We start from the raw sequence: 24,164 nt of genomic DNA, 5'->3' as shown, positions 1-24,164 counted from the left end.
AAAACACGTTTACATGACCAAGTACATTAATGGGGTAAACCTACTCTGAGTATGTATTAGGCTGTTTGAGAGAAGGTTTGAATCCTAATTAATCCAGCCAATGTAAGTATATCTGTTGTTGATCAATAAAGCTACAAGTTTTCTAGCAATAGTCAAGCTGCTTATGCTGAAGTGCCTTTAGTACATATGTCAAAATAGCTTTTGAATTTCGATACAAAACATTGTGCAGTAATGTAATTCTTCACTGGATCAGTCTGAAACTTTGCACACACACTGCTGCCATCTGTTGGCCAGAAAATAGAAAAAGCATGTATTATCTTTTCCCAGATCTAACGTGTAATATTCTCCATCATTAATTTCACATTTCCAAAAACTTCAAAGCTTTGACTTTACGATAGTATCAAGCATATGCATATCCTTGCTTTGGGTTCTGACCTACAGGCAGTTAGATTTGGGTGTCATTTTAGGTGAAAATATAAAAAAAGGGTACGATCCTTAATTAAAACATCGTTTTTTTGTATCAATAGAGTACAAAGTGCTATACACTCCGCTTTGGAATAATTAGAATGTCTAGTTCCCTGCTTTTGAGAGGAGCTGGCTATTGTAGCTGGAGACTTCCAGAAATTGCGATACACATATGCTAACTTCAATTATCTCCAAACTGCACACCAAGACATAACATTTTTATCCATGAGTTAATCTGACTTTGGGTAAGTAGAAAAACTATTGCAGTATTCTGTTAAAGTATTTGAAATGGTTTGACAAATATTTTTTCCCAGTTCTGTTTCCTCCCTCCAGACCTGTGTTATTAGAGACCATTATGGCCACTGTCTGATCTGCTCTGAGAGCTGCTGAGCTAGTATATGGAGTAGAGAGAGTAGCATCAAGATACAGCGCATTTGGAAAGTATTCAGACCTCTTTACTTTTTCCACATTTTGTCACTGGACAAAATGTAAATTCCTTATTCATGTAAGTATTCAGAACTTTTGCAATGAGACTTGAAATTGAACTCAGTTGCATCCTGTTTCCATTGATCATCCTTTAGATGTTTTTACAACATGATTGGAGTCCACCTGTGGTAAATTCAATTGATTGGACATGATTTGGAAAGGCACACACCTGTCTATATAAGGTTCCACAGTTGACAGTGCATGTCAGAGCAAAAGCCAAGCCATGACATGAAGTCAAAGGAATTGTTTGTAGAGCTCCGAGACAGGAGATCTGGGGAAGGCCAACCATCATGTCTGGAGGAAAGCTGACACCATCCCTAATGTGAAGGATGGTTGTGGCAGCATCATGCTGTGGGGATGTTTTTCAGCTGCAGGGACTGGGAGACTAGTCAGGATCGAGGGAAAGATGAACACAGCAAAGTACAGAGAGATCCTTGATGAAAACCTGCTCCAGAGCGCTCAGGATCTCAGACTGGGGAGAAGGTTCATCTTCCAACAGGACAATGACCCTAAGCACACAGCCAAGACAACGCAGGAGTGGCTTCGCGACAATTCTCTGAATGTCTTTGAGTGGCCCAGCCAGAGCCCTGAGAGACCCGTTGCTGTGCAGCAACGCTCCCCATCAAACCTGAGAGAGCTTGAGAGGATCTGCAGAGAAGAATGGGAGAAAGTACCCAAATACAGGTTTGCCATGCTTTAGGTATCATTCCCAAGAAGACTTGAGGCTGTAATTGCTGTCAAGGGTGCTTCAACAAAGTCCTGAGTAAAGCATCTGAATACTTAGTGTATATAAAGCTCATCCCACATGGACTGTGGGCTTGTACCGTAGACACACCATAGAGATAGATGGAGGACTCAACTTGGATGTAACCTGTAATAGCACGGAAATTGTTATTGAGGGCTTCCACCATTTTAAAGTCAACTGGGTATAATTCCTATGGGTTGGGACAGAAAGGAAGAGGTGAAGTGAGAGGACTTACTCCAGCCAAAATCTGTCTGCGAGAGAGAAGCCCTTTTTTGCATGGAGGTCTATGAGACAGTATGGAATTACACAAGGCTTATTTGATTGAATGTAAGTTTAGTAATATTTAGGGCTGTTAAAAATGTACTTATATAAGTGGATGCACGTGGCATTCCGGCAACTTCGAGAAAAACAACTTTGTTTGCCTGTTATGCACACACTCCTTCTCACTTGCCTTCATTCATTGAGGACATGTATTTCCATTGTTAGAACAGCAGCCAGCCTGCAGAAACATTGGTGGGAAAACAGCTCCTTTCCTGCAATTTTACACATTTTGCCATGGGGCAAAGAGAAAGTATTGCCATTTTAAAGCAGATTTCCTGAAAACCTACACATTTTGCCATGGGGCAAAGAGAAAAATATGCAATTTGATAGCTCATCTCATGCGATCCTACACATCTTGCCATGAGGCTAAAAGAAAACTTCAGATTTTTAAAGCTAATTTAAGCTAAAATATAGATGTGTGATAATGCCACTGGATTATAAACAGTCTTGTTAGCTAAATGAAATAGGCAATGGCATGGTGCATATAGCCATAGAAGCACAGTGACATATGCCTCAATGCAGTCATATTCGTGACATATTGTGGGTGTGGCTTTCAGTTAGTTATTTTTGGCACCCATCTCATGAGACTGAATGTCATTCCAGTTTATCTGTTATGTTATATTTGTAGTGACGGGCACCTCGGCTCTTTTACATTTAGCCAGCTTTTTTGGCTACCAATCGTCTCTTTAAAAAATATATGTTTTGTGTTTTTTCAAGTCAAACATTTTGCAATATTTTGTCTATGATTGGTGTTAAAACAATTCTAATTAAATTATTAAATCGTACTCTATCTTAACCACAATGTATTTAAAAATGCATTGGTTTATGAAAAAGAATGCTATTAAACATTTGCATTTAAAGTATAACTTTTTAATGTATATTAACAAAGTGCATAAATCTAACCATTCAAAACGAATACAGTCTGAACAGCATAATAGAATATTGCACCATAAAGAAAAAATAAATATCAATGTGCAAAACTGCAGCATCCCACTTAAAACATTAAACTGGCCCTTCTTTTCTCTCTTCTTTATTGCCATGTTATAACCAGCAGTACACAGCAATGCTGACCATATTTTTATTTTATGAAACATTTGCATTCAGAAATGCAAGCTGCCTCATGAGGTGGTGATGCAGTTTCTTCTCTCAGTAATTATTTGTCCCGTTTTCGAGAAGACCCTCAGAGGGAACGGATGTGGCCACTGCAGTCTCCCTGTCATGGCTTTGTCTACCCACGGCTTCCTAGAGTCCTTGTTCTTCCACCAGCTCAGAGGATCTGCAGATCTTTCAGAATGAATGTGTGTGCGCTTGAGCATTTAGGCCTATATTATTTTATTTATTTTTTCGTTCTTTGAATTAGTTAATGATATTTATTTAAATCTTTTGATTATTCATATCGTCTTTTTTAAATAGATTCGGCTCTTCTGATATGCGAGCCGGCTCCCAACGTTCACCTACAAGAGCCGGCTCTTAGAGCATCACTATATATTTAATCAAATCTGACTAACCCAGTCCACTGCTTGCTATGAATTCTATTCAATGGTGTTTGCATGTTTAGGTAAAAAGACATAATGTCTGTTCAGAACACTGACAAGTAATACAAATGTAGATTCATGATTGTTCGAGGTCTTCTTTTTCAAATTGGGTGCTATGCTTTGTAAATGGCTTGAACACCGCCATCTAGCGGCCACAATAACTGAGTGACACATTTGGTTCAGGACTCCAGCACTGCAGGTGGCTGGAAATAACCATCATAAGCTTTAACCTTTTTTTAAACTCAAAAGAAGAAGGAAATGGACTACTTTAAAATGGAGAATAGCACTGTCAATGCTGTCACAGACACCATCATATCACAGATACAATGATGAGACCTCTTTCCATCTCTATAATATGCACACATATCACAGGAGGTTGATGGCACCTTAATTGGGGAAGATGGGCGTATGGTAATAACAGGAGCGGTAAGGTATCAACAACATAAATCAATGACACTGGGCCAATTGTGTGCTGTCCTATGGGACTCCTGATCACGGCTAGTTGTGATACAGTCCAGGATCAAACCAGGGTCTGTGGTGACGTCTCTAGTACTGAGATGCAGTGCCTTTGACTACTGCGCCACTCAGGAGCCCTGTTTGATGCCATTCCATTCGCTCAGTTCCAGCAATTATTATGAGCCGTCCACCCCTGAGCAGCCTCCACTGACACACACACACACACACACACACACACGACGGGTATCATTATCAAGACATGCCCCACCCACCGCTCAGAGAAAACAACAATGCCAAAATACACTGCACCACCCAGCTTCTTATCTACAGGGCGAGGGCGATAGTGGCTGATTATGTGTGTGTGTGTGTCTGCACATGTGTGTTTGTGGGTGTCTCTGGGGTGGGCCCATCCTCACTGTAGACCGAACAAGAACTTCCTGTCAGGAGCTGTCAAACAGACAACTGGCCTGAGGGCAAGACAGCCTGTAGCATGGCATGAGCAGTGTCGCTTGAGTTGAATGAAGTCCATAAATATGTAATTCTTTGCAATTCATATCTATAGGCTACATTGAGGTTTTTCTTTCATTATTTGTATCTGCCGTTAGTGCGTAGCCTAAGCTTTAGGGCCTGATCCTCTGAGGCAAAAAGGACAATGTCGGAGTTGAATTCAAAAATAAAAAAAGTTGTCAAATGGAGAGTTGAAAATAAATAGAAGGGCCAGAACAGTAGTCTAGTAACTGGAAAAGGATGAGGATGTTATGTGTGATGACTATGAAGCACTATACAATTTCCACATTCACAAGACAGGGACTTCAAAATGTCACTTCATGGGAACTGTACTGTTCAGATGGGTTACATGGAATACTAGCCTAACTGAACTCTGGGCACTAACTGTTGTTCTATAACCTTTCACATAGCCTGATATAATACTAACTCCTGCAGAATTACGCATTTCTTGCAGTAAAATAATACACCACATTTTGACTCGGGAACAGGACTGAAGAAATAGGATATATTTATTTGAGCATCTTGAGAGAATGAATGTGTGGTTAGGGACCGTCTATAAAAAGTGCCATCTTTATCAAAATCATGAAAGCTGATTTGATTTATGACATGTGTTTATTTTGTTTCTTGGTCACAGATACCTTAAAAAAAGTAGGGGTGTGGATCAGAAAACCAGTCAGTATCTGGTTTTACCACCATTTGCCTCATGCAGCACGACACATCTCCATTGCATAGTGTTGATCAGGCTGTTGATTGTGTCCTGAGGAATGTTGTCCCACTCTGCTTCAATGGCTGTGCGAATTTGCTGGATATTGGCGGGAACTGGAGCAAGCTGTCGTACATGTCGATCCAGGGCACCCCAAACATGCTCAATGTCAGCTTCCAGGAATTGTGTACAGATCCTTGCGACATGGGGCCATTCATTATCATGCCGAATATATTAGGTGAGGGCAGAGGATGAATGGCACAGCAATGGGCCTCATGATCTCATCACGGTATCTCTGCATTCAAATTGCTATCGATAAAATGTAATTGTGTTCATTGTCTGTAGCTTATGTCTGCCCATTCCCAAACCTCACCACCACATTGGGGCACTCTGTTCACAATGCTAACATCAGAAAACCGCACGCTCACATGACACCAAACACACTATCTACCCGTTGAAACTGGAATTTTTCTGTGAAGAGAACACTTTTCCAGCGTGCCAGCGGCCATCGAAGGTGAGCATTTACCTACAGAAGTTTGTTATAATGCCAAACTACAGTCAGGTCAAGACCCTGGTGAGAACGACGAGCACGCAGATAAGCTTCCCTGAGATAGTTTGACAGTTTGTGTAGAAATGTTTTTGTTGTACAAACCCACAGTTTCATCAGCTCTCCGGGTGGCTGGTCTCAGACGATAGAGAAATTAAAATTAAATTCTTGGCTCTGGTGGACATTCCTGCAGTCAGCATTCCATTTGCACGCTCCCTCAACTTGAGACATCTGTGGCATTGTGTTGTGTGACAAAACTGTACATTTTAGAGTGGCCTTTTATTGGCCCCAGCACAACATGCACCTGGATAATGACCATGCTGTTTAATCAGCTTCTTGATATGCCACACCTGTCAGGTGGATGGATTATCTTGGAAAAGGAGAATGCTCAATAACAGGGATGTAAACAACTGTGCACAGAATGTTAGAGAAATATGTTTTTAGGGCATAAAACAAATTCCGGGATCTTTTATTTCAGGTCATGAAAAATGGGACAAACACTTTACATATTGTTTTTATATTTTTGTTCAGTGTATCTTTAGAAAAGGTGACTAACAAATAGCCTACTTAAATGTCTGAATTTATAAACAGAAACACAGGCCTAAAAAGGTCTGTGTCACGCCCTGACCTTAGAGAGCCATTTTATTTCTCTATTTGGTTAGGTCAGGGTGTGATATGGGGTGGGCATTCTATGTTTTGTATTCTATGTTCTTTATTTCGATGATTTATATTTCTGTTTGGCAGGGTATGGTTCTCAATCAGGGACAGCTGTCTATCGTTGTCTCTGATTGGGAATCAGACTTAGGCAGCACTTTTTCCCACCTGTGATTGTGGGTAGTTGACTTTTGATAGTGGCACTATAGCCCTGTAAGCTTCTCGGTTGTTTCTTTGTTTGTTGTTTTGTTGGCGACATTTTAAATATAAAGGAAAATATACGCTCACCATGCTGCACTTTGGTCCACTTCTTTAGATGGCCGTGACAGCCTGTCAATAAAACATTCCGCCATCTCTGACTGTAAAGCACATTTTCTATATTTGCGGGTTAGGGTCGGGCCTCAGATTTTCACTACATTACATAGAGTTGGGTGGTTACGGATGGGTTAATAACAACTGCGGGCAGCTGCGGGTGAACAAACAGCTGACCCGCGCATAGCTACCCCACACACACACACACACAGACACACACACACACACACACACACACACACACACACACACACACACACACACACACACACACACACACACACACACAGACATAAGCACGGAAATATGCCTGAACACAGACAGACAGACACACACACATAGGGGTTCACACAGTGTCTACCCTACAGGATGTACTGGGTATTTTCAGAATCTATTGTGGTCTGCAGACAGGGTGGAGGGCAAGAGGGCTGCAGCTTTGATGGCTGTTAGATGCAGTATTCACACTCTGAAAAGCATTAATCACATTTTCTATGCGTGTAGTGATGTGGCATTCAGCTAGCTGACATTTAAATGAAATTCAATTAATGGAATTAAGTACAGTGGAGTCTGAAATTATTGACACCCTTGATAAAGATGAGCAATGATGACTGTATAAAAACATATAATTCAAATACTGTGGTGTATTGTATGCTTAAAAAAATGGGACATTTATATTATTTTACACTAATACAATTGCCCAGAAATTGAGATTTTGTTTTTTTCTTAAAAAGGTATGGGTACAAAATTATTGACACCCCTAAAGATTCTTATAAATAAAGTTGTAAAAAGTTTAGTATTTGGTCCCATATTCCTAGACTCTATAAACTTGTTGGATGCCTTTGCAGTTTATTTTGGTTGTGTTTCAGATTTTTATGTAATCGAAGTCAATAATTGGTAAATAATCCAATCAATTCAGATTGTATTTGTCACATGCGCCGGATACAACAGGTGTTACAGTGAAATGCTTACTTACAAGCCCTTAACCAACAATGCCGTCTCAAGAAAATACCTAAAAAAAGTAAGAGATAAAAGTAACAAATAATTAAAGAGCAGCAGTAAAATAACAATAGTGAAGCTATATACAGGGGGTACCAGTACAGAGTCAATCTGCGGCGGCAACCCGTGTCGAGGTAATTGAGGTAATATGTATACATGTATGTAGGTGGAATTATTTAAGTGACTATGCATAGATGATAACAGAGAGTAGCAGCAGCGTAGAAGATGGGGGTGGGGCAATGCAAATAGTCTGGGTAGCAATTTGATTAGATGTTCAGGGGTCTTATGGCTTGGGGGTAGAAGTTGTTTAGAAGCCTCTTGGATCTAGACTTGGCGTTGCCAGTAACGCTTGCCGTGCGCTAACAGAGAGAACAGTCTATGACTAGGGTGGCTGGAGTCTTGACAATTTTTAGGGTCTTCCCCTGACACCGCTTGGTATAGAGGTCCTGGATGGCAGGAAGCTTGGCCCCGGTGATGTACTGGGCCGTACACACTGCCCTCTGTAGTGCCTTGCGTTCGGAGGCCGAGCAGTTGCCATACCAGGCAGTGATGCAACCAGTCAGGATGCTCCTGATGGTGCAGCTGTAAAACCTTTTGAGGATCTGAGGACCCATGCCAAATCTTTTCATTCTCCTGAGGGGAAATACATTTTGTCATGCCCTCTTCACGACTGTCTTGGTGTGCTTGGACCATGTTAGTTTGTTGATGATGTGGACGCCAAGGAACAAGAAGCTCTCATCCTGCTCCACTACAGTCCCGTCGATGAGAATGGCGGTGTTCTCGGCCCTCCTTTTCCTGTAGTCCACAATCATCTCCTTTGTCTTGATCACGCTGAGGGAAAGGTAGTTACCCTGGCACCACACGGTCAGGTCTCTGACCTCTTCCCTATAGGCTGTCTCATTGTTGTTGGTGATCAGGCCAACCACTGTTGCGTCGTCGTCAAAATTAATAATGGTGTTGGATTCGTGCCTGGCTGTGCAGTGATGAGTGAACAGGGAGTACAGGAGGGGACTGAGCAGGCACATTTTAGGGGCCCCTGTGTTGAGGATTAATGTGGCGGATGTGTTGTTACCTACCCTTACCACCTGTGGTGGCCAGTCAGAAGTCCAGATTCCAGTTGCAGAGGGAGGTGTTTAGTCCCAGGGTGCTTAGCTTATTGATGAGCTTTGAGGCCACTATGGTGTTGAACTCTGAGCTGTAGTCAATGAATAGCATTCTCACATAGGTGTTCCTTTTGTCCAGGTGTGAAAGGGCATGTGTCATTTCGGAGTCACTTTTATTGTAAATAAGAATAAAATATGTTTCTAAACACTTCTAAATTATTGTGGATGCTACCATGATTATGGATAATCCTGAATGAATCATGAATAATGATGAGTGAGAAAGTTACAGAAAGATCATACCCCAAAGACATTCTAACCTCTCACCAGAATCAGTAACAGGGGATCTTTGATCACTTTTACCCCTAACTTTTCAAGAAAAAAACATATTACTTGTTAAACACAATCTCTTTCTCTGAGCAATTGTATTATAAAATAATATAACTTCCCAATTTCTTTGAGCATACAATATAGAACATTATTTTAATTATTTTACAGTCATTATTGCTCATTTTTATCAAGGGTGTCAATCATTTCAACCCCACTTTATGTCATATCAATAAGACTAGGACTGAGACATTGGTCTCAGACAGGTTAGGTGGTTTGAGGAACTTGGTAAAAAAGGGCTACTGATGAAAAGCACCAGTATTCTGTGAAGCCATATTATTTAAATAGTACCAAAATAGCAACATTAGGGAAATATTTTTTTTTCTCCCAGTAACTGGAAACCATGTACAGTAAGAACAAATTCTAATACAGAAAACGAAGATATTCTGTCTGATATGTTGGACTATTATTAGATACTGTACATACTGTAGAATCATATGATATTTAGCATGATTTTCTTTTTTAAGGCGTGGTTGTTGATATACAAAAATTGTATCATGAAGCTTTTTGGCTTGCATGGTGTATTGGCTTGTCTGTATGGTACAGTATATAATGTAATATGGGACTTCTGTCTTTGTCTTCTGTGTTTGTGTCTAATGGCAGCACACATAAACCTTATCATATGTCTATTTCATGTAACCTTACAACAGTATCACATGTTACAGTATAGAATATAGAATATGGGACTAACTCTTCTCTGTCTGTCTACATGGCAGCATACACAGACCACAACAGCTTGTCGCCGCGGCACATCAAGAGTGACAGTGACGATGATGACCTGCCCAATGTCACCCTAGACAGTGTCATCGAGACCGGATCTACCGCTCTGTCTATAGCACGCGCCGTACAGGAGTAAGTACTAGTGTGTGTGTTGTGTGTTCTCTGTGTGTGCGCGTTTGTTTTGTGTGTCCTGTGTGTGTGCGTTTGTGTGTGTGTTTAAGTATTATGTATCCTTCTGTATAGCCTTATACCACCCTATTAATGTTTCTAGTCCTTCTGCGTATAATAAGATGAGTCAGGGCTTCCCCATCCATCCTAGCCCAGTCTTATAATCAGAATCAGGGTTTCAGTATGCTCTCCTCACCCCTAAACCTTGAAACCTCCAGACCCAGTACTCATAATTTAACCACCAGACTCAGCACATCCTACACATACACACACACACACACACACACACACACACACACACACACACACACACACACAAAAACAAACAAACAAACATTCCCTCACTTGGAATGCATCCCAAACAGAGTATGTGAGCGGAGTGGAGCTGGAGCGGAAAGAAGAGCAGGGTGTGCCTAATTTGAATGGAGAAAGGAGCGACATTCCCAAAGGCTGGATTGTCGGCCTTCTCCCTCACTCCAATTTTGTAGCGCTCACTACATGAGCTCAGGGCATGCCCAGACCAGCATGCATTTGTGGCCTAGGTGGGTAGAAAAAAAGTAAAGTATTTATAAACAAAACATCTGATCTCTTAAAAGTTTCATTTATTTTTGTTCTATTATCATTTAGTCCATATTTGATTTTGGCCTAAATGATAATAGGCCTGGCATAGTCCCACTTTCAAGGAGCTTTTGTTTAGCATCCCCAGTGGCTCTGCAAGTGCAGAGAGGATGGCCTGCTCTCCGGGCACCATAGCATGAGCCTGAAGCAACAGACTAGCCAAACTTAATTTGTATTTAATTCTAAGTAAGTCATAGCCTTTACTTGCAATTTAATACAATAAAATGTTGTTTAAATGCTGATAGCTTTATGTCCCTTACCATCCTATTTTGTGGCACTTGCAAATCCTTCACAATGTATTTCTTTGTAGGCCTTGAAATAATCCATATAATATCGCCTAAATAATTCATTTTCATTCCTTATTAGGCTCCCTGTCTCCTGACCTATTTAGTGTTTATATCCTGTTTAGTATGACATGTAGCCTAGTTCATTCAATAGATAGAGGATTCCTGATATCTCCAGGAGTGATAAGTACCTTTCTTTGTCTTTATCTGTTGTGGTCTAAAACTGTTTTTTGCTGACTAGGGCCATCTACTTTAAGTGCTGCCTGTCTTCCCAGTGGCCTACTTGGTGTGTGAACTGCTGACCGCTCATAGTTTGCAGATAGTTGATAACACATCAACCAGGATCAAGGGGCAGGGCAATATGTGACTTGTTTTGGTAATCAGTGGCTGTATTGGGGGGAGGGGAGGGGGGGGGGGGTTATTTTACCTCTCCTAGGCAATCAGCAATTAGTACAGAGGTGTGCTCTCCACCTCTGCTAGGCAATTAGCAATTATTGTTAGTTCTTCCGTCTCCCCTGGTTTCTCAGCAGCAGCTATAATCAGCGGTCATGTCAGTGGCGGTTTTGTCGCAAGATTAAGACTGTCGCTGAAACAAAGACGGTTCTTCCTGTCACACCTGCTCCCACTGGAGGTTATATTGTCGTCAAGGGCTTATATAGGAAGGGAGAGGAGGGAATGTTTGAAAAGTTGTATAGCCCATGTCCCTTCACAGGGACGGGCCACTGATTGAGCAGAGCCCTATCTAATGAAAACCCAAATCTCACATTTTAGAAGCTAAAATCACATTTCATCCCATCAAAAATAATTTCTTATTCAAACATTTAAATTGAACAACAATGCCATGTGAATCCGATAACTCTGATGTGTAGAATTTCCACTGTAGAGTTTGTCATCTTATCATTGATGAGAATGTCTCAGATGACAACCGAACTGACATCATGTTCATTAATTAACCTACCAGGTAAAACCCTAAATCCATAAACACGGGCACCCTCATAGATATCAACCTAACCAACCTGCCCTCCAAATACACCTCTGTTGTTTTCAACCAATATCTCAGCGATCACTGCCTCATTGCCTGCATCCGTAATGGGTCACTGTCAAATGCTCCCAAAAACACTTCAGCTAATTTGTCCTGGGATATAAACATTGAGTTGTTATTTTACCTGAAATGCACAAGCTCCTCTACTCCGACAATTAATCCACACATAAAACGGCGAACCAAATCATTTCTAGTCATCTCTCCTTCTTCCAGGCTTTTTCATCGTTTAACTTATGTGGTGATCGCATTTAAACTTTCAATGTTTTACCACAACTACCGGCAAAACAGTTCGTCTTTCAGTCACCCACGTGGGTATAACCAATGAGGAGATGGCACGTGGGTACCTGCTTCTATAAACCAATGAGGAGATGGGAGAGGCAGGACTTTCAGTGCGATCTGCGTCAGAAATAGGAATAAGTTATATTTTAGCCCTTGGTGTCGCAGACGCTCGTTGGCGAGCGCGAGCAGTGTGGGTGCAATAATTGAATAACATGGATTTCTAAATTTTATTTGCGACGCTCGAGCACGCGACGTGTCCGGTCTGGTCAGCATGTTAGATCACTCCAGACCTGACTGCCCTTGACCAGCACAAAAACATCCTGTGACGTTCTGCATTAGCATTGAATATCCCCCGCAATATGCAACTTTTCCAGGAAGTTAGGATCCAATATACACAGGCAGTTTGAAAAAGCTAGCTTTTGCTTCCCTAACAGAAATTTGCATCCTGTAGCACAAATTCCCAAACGTTCTGCGACACTGTAAAGTCCATGGAGAATAAGAGCACCTCCTCCCAGCTGCCCACTGCACTGAGACTAGGAAACACTATCACCCCCGATAGATAAATCCACGATATTTGAGAATTTCATTGAGCATTTTTCTACAGCTGGCAATGCTTTCCACCTGGCTACCCCTACCCTGGAAAACAGCTCTGCACCCCCCACAACAACTTGCCCAATCCTCCCCATTTCTCCTTCATCCAAAACCGAATGGCCGATGTTCTGAATGAGCTGCAAAATCTGGACCCCTACAAATCAGCCGGGCTAGACAATCTGGACCCTCTCTTTCTAAAATTATCCGCCCCCAATTGTTGCAACCCCTATTACTAGCCTATTCAACCTATCTTTCGTATCGTCTGAGATCACCAAAGATTGGAAAGCTGCCGCAGTCATCCCCATTTTCGAAGGGGGAGACACTCTAGACCCAAACAGCTACAGACCTATATCTATCCTGCCTTTTTAAAGTCTTCGAAAGACAAGTTAACTAACAGATCACCGACCATTTCGAATCCGACTGTACCTATGCAATCTGGTTTCCAAACTGGTCATAGGTGCACCTCAGCCACGCTCAAGGTCCTAAGCGATATCATAACCGCCATCGATAAGAGACAATACTGTGCAGCTGTATTCATCGATCTGGCCAAGACTTTCCACTCTGCCAATCACTACATTCTTATCGGCAGACTCGACAGCCTTTGTTTCTCAAGTGACTGCCTCGCCTGGTTCACCATGTACTTCTCAGACAGAGTTCAGTGTGTCAAATCGGAGGTCTTGTTGTCCGGACCTCTGGCAGTCTCTATGGGGGTGCCACAGGGTTCAATTCTTGGGCCGACTCTTTACTCTGTATACATCAATGACGTCGCTCTTGCTGATGGGGATTCTCTGATCCACCTCTACGCAGATGGCAATATTCTGTATACTTCTGGCCCTTATTTGGACACTATGTTAATCTCTCTGGGGTAGGCGGTACGCTTGCGTCCCACATGGCCAAAAGCCAGGGAAAATGCAGAGCGCCAAATTCAAATACATTTCTATAAATATCTAACTTTCATTAAATTACACATGCAAGATAGCAAATTAAAGCTACACTCGTTGTAAATCCAGCCAACATGTAAGATTTCAAAAAGGCTTTTCGGCAAAAGCACAACAGTAAACAATGAGAGTAGCATATTTCAACTCTGCAGGAGCGACACAAAACACAGAAATAAAATATAAATCATGCCTTACCTTTGACGAGCTTATTTTGTTGGCACTCCAATATGTCCCATAAACATCATAAATGGTCCTTTTGTTCGATTAATTCCGTCTATATATATCCAAAATGTCCATTTATTTGGCACGTTTTTATACAGAAAAACACAGCTACAAAATATCTCAAAAGTTACCTGTCAACTTTGCCAAAACATTTCAAACTACTTTTGTAATACAACTTTAGGTATTTCTAAATGTATATAATCGATCAAATTGAAGACGGAATGATCTGTGTTCAATACAGGAGCAAAACAAAAACGTGATTTTCTGGACACATTCCTCTATCAAAAGGTACGCATGAAGTAACGTTCGTTCTGAGCTATGGTACTTCTTCATTACACAAAGGAAAAACCTCAACCAATTTCTACAAACTGGTGACATCCAGTGGAAGCGGTAGGAACTACAGGAAAGTTGATTAGAATTCTGGATTCCCCATGAAAACATACTGAAAAGACAGTGACTTAAAAAAAAATCTGAATGGTTTGTCCTTGGGGTTTCGCCAGCTAAATAAGTTCTGTTATACCCACAGACATGATTCAAACAGTTTTAGATACTTCAGAGTGTTTTCTATCCAATACTAATAATAATATGCATATATTAGGATCTGGGACAGACTAGGAGGCAGTTCAGTTTGGGCACGCTATTTATCCAAAAGTGAAAATGCTGCCCCCTACACCAAACAGGTTAACTAACCTCCAGACGAGCTTCAATGCCATACAACTCTCTTTCCGTGGCCTCCAACTGCTCTTAAATGCAAGTAAAACTAAATGCATGCTCTTCAACCGATCCCTGACTCTACCTGCCAGCCCATCCAGCATCACTGCTCTGGACGGTTCTGACTTAGAATATGTGGACAACTACAAATACCTAGGTGTTTGGTTAGATTGTAAACTCTCCTTCCAGACTCACATTAAGGATCTCCAATCCAAAATAAAATCTAGAATCGTCTTCCTATTTCGCAACAAAGCATCCTTCACTCATGTTGCCAAACATACCCTCGTAAAGCTGACTATCCTACCGATCCTTGACAACAAATTGGATGCAGTCTATCACAGTGCCATCTGTTTTGTCACCAAAGCCCCATATACTACCCACCACTGCGACCTGTATGCTCTCCTTGGCTGGCCCTTGCTTCATATTCGTCGCCAGACCCACTGGCTCCAGGTCATCAATAAGTCTTTGCCAGGTAAACCCCCGCCTTATCTCAGCTCACTGGTCACCATAGCAGCACCCACCCGTAGCATGCCCTCCAGCAGGTATATTTCACTGGTCACCCCCAAAGCCAACACCTCCTTTTGCCGCCTCTCCTTCCAGTTCTCTGCTGCCAATGACTGGAACGAACTGCAAAAATCACTGAAGCCGGAGACTCATATCTCCCTCTCGAACTTTAAGCACCATCTGCCAGAGCAGCGCACCTGTACATTGCCCATCTGTAAATAGCCCATCCAACTACCTCAACGCCATACTGTTATTTATTTTTTGCGCCTTTGCACCCCAGTATCTCTACTTGCACATTCATCTTCTGCACATCTATCACTCGTGTTTAATTGCTAAATTGTAATTATTTCGCCACTATGGCCTACTTATTGCCTTACTTCCCTTATCTTACCTCATTTGCACACACTGTATATCGACTTTTCTATTGTGTGTTTGACTGTACGTTTGTTTATTCCATGTGTAACTCTGTGTTATTGTTTGTGTCGCACTGCTTTGTTTTATCTTGGCCAGGTCACAGTTGTAAATGAGAACTTGTTCTCAACTGGCCTATCTGGTTAAATAAAGTTGAAATAAAATACAATTAAAATAAAGGCAATGCTACCAAATACTAATTGTATGTAAACTTCTGATGCACTGGGAATGTGATGAAATATTCTGACAAATTATTCTGACATTTCACATTCTTAAAATTAAGTTGTGATGCGAACTGACCTAAAACAGGGATTTTTTACCAAAAATCAGGAATTGTGAAAAACTGAATTTAAATGTATTTGGCATTACAATAATTCACTTCAACTGAGTTTACCACTCCTGCTCCTGGGACATCAATGATTACACATTGTAACTATGCAATAGACTAGAAACATGATTGATTTGTAATTCATATATAGAAAAAGAACGATGCATTTCTAACTCCCCTCATTTGCATTAATCTGAGGACACAGGATAGTATTTCAATGAGATACTTAATTTCAACCAGTGGAAAATGTGAAACACTTTATTGAAAGAAGTTCATTATTCAGGTGTTATAAATACATGCATTATAATTATGATAATTGTAATATATTATAAAAACAAGTTCAATCTGTACTTCAATGCAGATATGGTGTGCATTATAAAACGAGGTGGGGAGAGAGGTGTAGAAGACAGAAAGGGAAAGAGGTCAAAACAGAAGCAGACAGCGTATGATTAATTAATTACAGTGCTACCCTAATATTCTCTCAGTTCATCACAATTGCGGTGTCTCCTAACCAGCCTTTGGCCCTCAGTTTGTCCAACGGTTATCTTAACCTGTCTGGAAACGGGGTTCCGCTAGCGAAACCCCATTCCTCTAGCGGAACCCCTCGCCAACAGACAGTGAAATTGCAGGGCGCCAAATTCAAACAACAGAAATCTCATGAATCAAATTTCTCAAACATACAAGTATTAGGCACCATTTTAAAGATACAATTCTCGTTAATCCAGCCACAGTGTCTGACTTCAAAAAGGCTTTACAGCGAAAGCTCCACAAACGATTATGTTAGGTCAGCACAAGGTCACAGAAAAACACAGCTAGTTTTGCAGCCAAAGAGAGGAGTCACAAAAAGCAGAAATATAGATAAAATGAATCACTAACCTTTGATGATCTTCATCAGATGACACTCATAGGACTTCATGTTACACAATACATGTGTGTTTGTTCGATAAAGTGCATATTTATATGCAAAAATCAAATTTGACATTGGCGTGTTATGTTCAGTAGTTCCAAAACTTGCAGTGATTTTGCAGATTTTGCACATCAATTTACAGAAATACTCATCATAAACATTGATAAAAGATACAACTATTACACATGGAACTTTAGATAAACTTCTCCTTAATGCAACCGCTGTGTCAGATTTCAAAAAAACTTTACGGAAAAAGCATGCCATGCCATAATCTGAGTACGGCGCTTAATGCCCAAACCAGCCAAAGAAATATCCAATTGTGCAGCAACATGTCAAACGATGTATAGAATCAATCTTTAGGATGTTTTTATCATAAATCTTCAATAACGTTCCAACCGGAGAATTCCTTTGTCTGTAGAAAAGCAATGGAACGCAAGCTAACTTTCACATGACCGTGCATCACGAGCTCGTGGCAATCTGCCAGACACCTGGCTCATTCCCCTCTCAATCGGCCCCATGTCACAGTAGAAGCATCAAACAAAGACTGTTGACATCTAGTGGAAGCCTTAGGAAGTGCAACATGACCAATATACCACTGTATCTTCGATAGGCTATGAGTTGAAACCCTACAAACCTCAGATTTCCCACTTCCTGGTTGGATTTTTCTCAGGTTTTCGCCTGCCATATGAGTTCTGTTATACTCACAGACATCATTCAAACAATTTTAGAAACTTCAGAGTGTTATCTATCCAAAAATACTAATTATATTCATTTTCTAGCTTTTATGGCTGAGTAGCAGGCAGTTTACTCTGGTCACCTTATTCATCAAAGCTACTCAATACCGCCCCCCAGTCACCAAGAAGTTAACCAATTGAAAGAGAATCATATCAAAAGTAATGTGAGTAATGCATTGTGAAAGGCAATCCCTTTATATGAACAATAGCAATGTGTGAAACACGTATTTCTAGATGAAACACTGATTAAGTTTGGTGAAAAAGTGACGATTTTATGTGTTGTACTTAGTCAATTGAACATGTGCTTAGAGTTTTCATCTGTTTTCGAGTTTTGAAAATGTATTACATACTTGTGAAATTGCACCAAAGCGATTGAAAAAAAATGTAATACCAGACTAAAAGTATCAGTAACAGTAATAGCAGCAGCAGTAGGCCTACGAAAGCCCCCACAAAATCTGTAATCTAAACAGAATTATGATCAACCTGAAGTCATCCTTCGTCCTTTGTTTTAGAATCTGTTTGATTCAGTGTCCTAAATGATATAATAATCATGGAATCACTTTGGGAAGAAGTCGGAAAGTGCACATCCTCCTCCTCTCTCCTGCTGGATGTCCCTGAGCTCAGTGTTTGCACTGTAAATCCTCAAATCCTTCTCTTCGCTTCTCTTCTTACCTTTCATCCCTAGATCACCATTCCCTTTCCCCACTCAGGTGTATTCTCTGAATGTGTTAGTTGCTGTCATTGTTGGAGTACAGTAGGCTTCTCAATTTTCCTTTAGGTAGTTCATATACAGTGCCTTGCGAAAGTATTCGGCCCCCTTGAACTTTGCAATCTTTTGCCACATTTCAGGCTTCAAACATAAAGATATAAAACTGTATTTTTTTGTGAAGAATCAACAACAAGTGGGACACAATCATGAAGTGGAACGACATTTATTGGATATTTCAAACTTTTTTAACAAATCAAAAACTGAAAAATTGGGCGTGCAAAATTATTCAGCCCCTTTACTTTCAGTGCAGCAAACTCTCTCCAGAAGTTCAGTGAGGATCTCTGAATGATCCAATGTTGACCTAAATGACTAATGATGATAAATACAATCCACCTGTGTGTAATCAAGTCTCCGTATAAATGCACCTGCACTGTGATAGTCTCAGAGGTCCGTCAAAAGCGCAGAGAGCATCATGAAGAACAAGGAACACACCAGGCAGGTCCGAGATACTGTTGTGAAGAAGTTTATAGCCGGATTTGGATACAAAAAGATTTCCCAAGCTTTAAACATCCCAAGGAGCACTGTGCAAGCGATAATATTGAAATGGAAGGAGTATCAGACCACTGCAAATCTACCAAGACCTGGCCGTCCCTCTAAACTTTCAGCTCATATAAGGAGAAGACTGATCAGAGATGCAGCCAAGAGGCCCATGATCACTCTGGACGAACTGCAGAGATCTACAGCTGAGGTGGGAGACTCTGTCCATAAGACAACAATCAGTCGTATATTGCACAAATCTGGCCTTTATGGAAGAGTGGCAAGAAGAAAGCCATTTCTTAAAGATATCCATAAAAAGTGTTGTTTAAAGTTTGCCACAAGCCACCTGGGAGACACACCAAACATGTGGAAGAAGGTGCTCTGGTCAGATGAAACCAAAATTGAACTTTTTGGCAACAATGCAAAACGTTATGTTTGGCGTAAAAGCAACACAGCTCATCACCGTGAACACACCATCCCCACTGTCAAACATGGTGGTGGCAGCATCATGGTTTGGGCCTGCTTTTCTTCAGCAGGGACAGGGAAGATGGTTAAAATTGATGGGAAGATGGATGGAGCCAAATACAGGACCATTCTGGAAGAAAACCTGATGGAGTCTGCAAAAGACCTGAGACTGGGACGGAGATTTGTCTTCCAACAAGACAATGATCCAAAACATAAAGCAAAATCTACAATGGAATGGTTCAAAAATAAACATATCCAGGTGTTAGAATGGCCAAGTCAAAGTCCAGACCTGAATCCAATCGAGAATCTGTGGAAAGAACTGAAAACTGCTGTTCACAAATGCTCACAAATGCTCTCCATCCAACCAAAAAATGTCAGTCTCTAGATGTGCAAAACTGATAGAGACATACCCCAAGCGACTTACAGCTGTAATCGCAGCAAAAGGTGGCGCTACAAAGTATTAACTTAAGGGGGCTGAATAATTTTGCACGCCCAATTTTTCAGTTTTTGATTTGTTAAAAAAGTTTGAAATATCCAATAAATGTCGTTCCACTTCATGATTGTGTCCCACTTGTTGCTGATTCTTCACAAAAAATACAGTTTTATATCTTTATGTTTTAAGCCTGAAATGTGGCAAAAGATTGCAAAGTTCAAGGGGGGCGAAGACTTTCGCAAGGCACTGTACACTGAGTATACCGAACATTAGGAACACCTTCCTAATATTGAGTTGCACCCCTCCCTTTTACCCTCAGAACAGCCTCAATTTGTTAGGGCATGGACTCCACAACGTGTCGAAAGCCATCCACAGGGATGCTGGCCCATGTTAACTCCAAAGCTTCCCACAGTTGTGTCAAGTTGGCTGGATGTCCTTTGGGTGGTGGACCATTATAGATACACATGGGAAACTTGATACAGCAGCGTTGCAGTTGTTGACACAAACCAGTGCACCTGGCACCTACCACCATCCCACGTTCAAAGGCACTTCAATATTTTGTCTTGCCCATTCACCCTCTGAATGGCAAACATCCACAATCCATGTCTCAATTGTCTCAGGGCTTAAACATAATTATGTAACCTGTCTCCTCCCCTTCATCTACACTGATTGAAATTGATTCACCCGGTCAGTCTATGTCATGGAAAAAGCAGGCATTCTTAATGTTTAGTATACTCAGTGTACTTCATTTTGAGTGAGTTAATCAGTTTCGGCTGAGTATGTGTTGACTATGTTTATGTACTGTACAGTTTATATTGTACAGTATGTTTGCCAATAGTCTGAACCTTAATTGTGTCAATAGTTGTTCTGTTGTTTGCTACACTGAGTCTCCTCTTTGCTCAGAAGAAGTGTACCTTTGGGGGAGAAAGAAAGAGGGGGAGGAACTAAAGTGAGAAACAGAGAGAGTGGAAGTTAGTTTGAGTGAGAAAGAAGGGTGCAGAGAGAGCAAGGGACAGAAAGAGAGAGAGAGAGAGAGGGAGAAATAGAGAGAGAGAGAGGAGAGCTGGAGTTCAGTCTCATATCTGACCCATGAGCTCATTTCCTGTTCAGCCCCACGGCCCCAGCATGGCAGCTAGCCAAGAGCAACAGGTGTGTGTGTGTGTGTGTGTGTGTGTGTGTGTGTGTGCGTGTGCGTGTGCGTGTGTGCGAGATTGTGGGTGGATCAGCGAGACAGGAAGTGGGAGGCGGGTGGTTGAGACAGTTCACCGGAGGGCCTCTCTGGCCAAGCCTCCTCGCTCCTCCACCACACAAAAACACCTACCCCGGTCCCCAGCAGCCACAACTGCTGCTCCCCTCTCTCCTCCCCTCTCTCTTCTGTCCTCTTCTCATTTCCAACCTCGAAAGAGCACTGTTATGCACCCCTACAGAAAAAAACAGATGTGACACTGTGACTGCTCTTCTTGTTCCTTTTCTCCTTCCTCTTCCTAGCCCCCAAATAGACTTTGGCTGCTCCTCGTTCTCCTGTATCCCCCCCAGTGTACTACTAATTTGAAACGAAATGTCATGACCAGTTATATTGATACAATATAAACAACTCAACAGAAATTATGTTCATTGAACTGCATGGAAAAAAATAGATATGACATTGTCTTTTGATGATTGATAAATCAATGGGAATGGTAAAAATAACAGTCTTACCTCATCCAGTTTCCTGTGCCTTGTAGTGGTTTCTACCAAGGTGCTAGAGCACCATCTAAAGGCCATTGAAATTCTTTCACAATTTCTCAGATTGAACATGTAATAAAATGTGAAATTTGATCTTGAATCTATTTCCTTGAATTTCTAGTGAAGAACATGGAGCTTGGGGGATGTTGAAATATGTTATATGTAACATAATTACATTACATAAAAGTACAATGCTATTGTAGTGTAAGTGTACATGACAAAGCCTACAAGAGAAAGAAGAGCTTGAAAAATCTAAATATTATTTTAGTGATTTTCATACTTCAAAATGTTTGAGTCCACATTGTCCACCAAATGTTGAGTATAGACTCCTTTTTGTATTATAAGGAATCTTAATATACATGAATGACACCATTGATGGAATTACAATAGTCAATGCATACATAGTTTCATGTTGGGTTTTGCCCATTAAGAATGGATCATACAGTTGTTGATATCCAAACTAATAATATAAATGAAAGATGCTGAAAATGCTAAGTGTGCTAAATTGTAATGAGCCACCTCTTCCTCTCCTGTTGCAGTTCCATGTCACCATTCAGTATTGAGAGCATACGGCGCCCTCAGAGGTCAGAGTCGCCAGACTCCAAGAAGAGACGCATCCACAGGTGTGACTTTGAGGGCTGCAATAAGGTCTACACCAAGAGCTCCCATCTAAAAGCACACCGGAGGACGCACACAGGTCAGTGTGTGTGTGTGTGTGTGTGTGTGTGTGTGTGTGTGGCTTCACCAACTCATTACAGTTGTCTTCATCAATTAAAGTATATGTCTCACTATCTTCCTGAATCAAATTATTTCCCTCGCTCAAATAAGCATGGAAAGTGAATACACGTGTAAGGTTCTTCACAAGCAACAAGATCTCACGTTCTGACTGCAGTATTCAACGTTTGTCGATAAACTTTGAATTTGACCGTTAAATGTAAGCATTAGTTCTGAATAGTTAAGATAGGGATAAGGTTTGGTATAGGGTTAAAGCAAAAATATAAAAAATGAGTGCCTATTACTGGGATTGAAACTGTGATTCTCTGAGTTGGAGCTTATACCCATCTACCATCCCCGTCCACTACGCCATAGCAAGCCGCGAGCCTACTTGATGGTAATAGCGCTCACCATTGCCTCTAGTGACCGATATTGAAGCCATCTCCCGACATCCTGGGAACCTAGAAAAACGTTGAATATAGCTTTAGATCTAGTCTGACTTTGCTGGTCACAATAGCACATTTTTTGAGACATGTTATTGACATGGCAGCACAAACTCTATTCACACACTTACACTGTTACTCTCGCGCACACACACACACACACACGTTGACCCCACACATACATACACAAACCATCACACATGCACAAACACATTTAACTATACACGATGCTGCTACCTATTGTTATTCTATAATTTCACCCCAAAAAATCTTAACTTGGTTAAATAACTGAAGCATAGATTGGTAACATTTTTACTAATTTGGCACACAGAAACTAGATGCCATGAGTAACTTGGTCAAAAAGAATTGCACAGATTGTCCTAGAAGACTTAAGTGAGACTGCTGTTATAAGTAGTCTTACTTAAACCCTCATATTTGTCGCCCCGTTTGACCTAGAGACTCTTTCCTCATGATGAACAAATTTGCTTCAAGGACCCATAAATCGGTCACGATAGATTTTCCATAATTTTGGAAATTTTGGAAAAGCTTTGAAAAACGTCTTTTGACATTTTCAATCATAGTCTGCTGCTGGAAAAAAGCGTATTCTGGCTTAATGCCCCTGATATATTGCGGATAAAGAGAATACAGAGGGTGTTATGTAATGGAAGCTTCTTTAACGTAATCCAGGTGTAATCAGACATTCCCCAGGGCAGCTGTCTAGGCCTCTTACTTTTTAAAATCTATACTAATTACCTGCCACTGGGTAAAGCCAGTGTGTCTATGTATGCAGATGACTCAACACTATACATGTAAGCTTCTACAGCGAGATAAATCACTCCAACACTTAAACGTATTAAGGCTAGGGGGCACTATTTTCACGTCCGGATGAAAAGTGTGCCCAAAGTAAACTGCCTGCTACATATAATTGATAGATTTGGATAGAAAACACTCTAAAGTTTTAAAAACTGTTAAAATGATGTCTGTGAGTATAACTTCTTGAGTGTAGGGGGCATTATTTTCGTTTTTGGCTAAAAAAACATACCCATTTGAAACTGCCTATTTCTCAGGCCCAGAAACTAGAATATATACATAATTGTCAGATTATGATAGAAAACACTCTAAAGTTTCTAAAACTGTCAGAACATTGAGTATAACAAAACTGATATTGCAGGCGAAAACCTGAGGAAAATCCAACAAGGAAGTGCTGTTTTTCCTGAAAGCTCTCTGTTCCATTGGATGCCATGCCTCCATTTAAAGGGATATCAACCAGATTCCTTTTCCTATGGCTTCCTAAAGCTGTGAACAGTCTTTAGATATAGTTTTAGGCTTTTATTTTGAAAAATGAGCGAGAAAGAACCCATTTCGTCAGTGGATGGCTGAGTTTTTCATGAGCATCAGCCATTTTCTCTCTCTCTCCTATGGAAGAAGCTACATTCCGGTTGACATATTATCGATTTTATATTGTAA

General features: G+C 40.9%; 1 protein-coding gene across 1 annotated transcript in view; it reads left to right on the top strand.

The window, feature by feature from the left end:
* LOC110519945 (Krueppel-like factor 12) overlaps positions 1-24,164 on the top strand; it is a 137,491-nt gene that overhangs the window by 100,558 nt on the left and 12,769 nt on the right. The window contains exons 4-5 of the mRNA XM_021596836.2: positions 9,931-10,066; positions 22,080-22,237. Of these exons, the coding sequence (XP_021452511.1) occupies positions 9,931-10,066; positions 22,080-22,237 (294 nt within the window). The remainder of the gene's footprint in view (positions 1-9,930; positions 10,067-22,079; positions 22,238-24,164) is intronic.

Source organism: Oncorhynchus mykiss, chromosome 3, assembly GCF_013265735.2.
Source record: "Oncorhynchus mykiss isolate Arlee chromosome 3, USDA_OmykA_1.1, whole genome shotgun sequence".
Lineage (NCBI taxonomy): Eukaryota > Metazoa > Chordata > Actinopteri > Salmoniformes > Salmonidae > Oncorhynchus > Oncorhynchus mykiss.
This window is presented reverse-complemented; position numbering and strand designations above follow the sequence as displayed.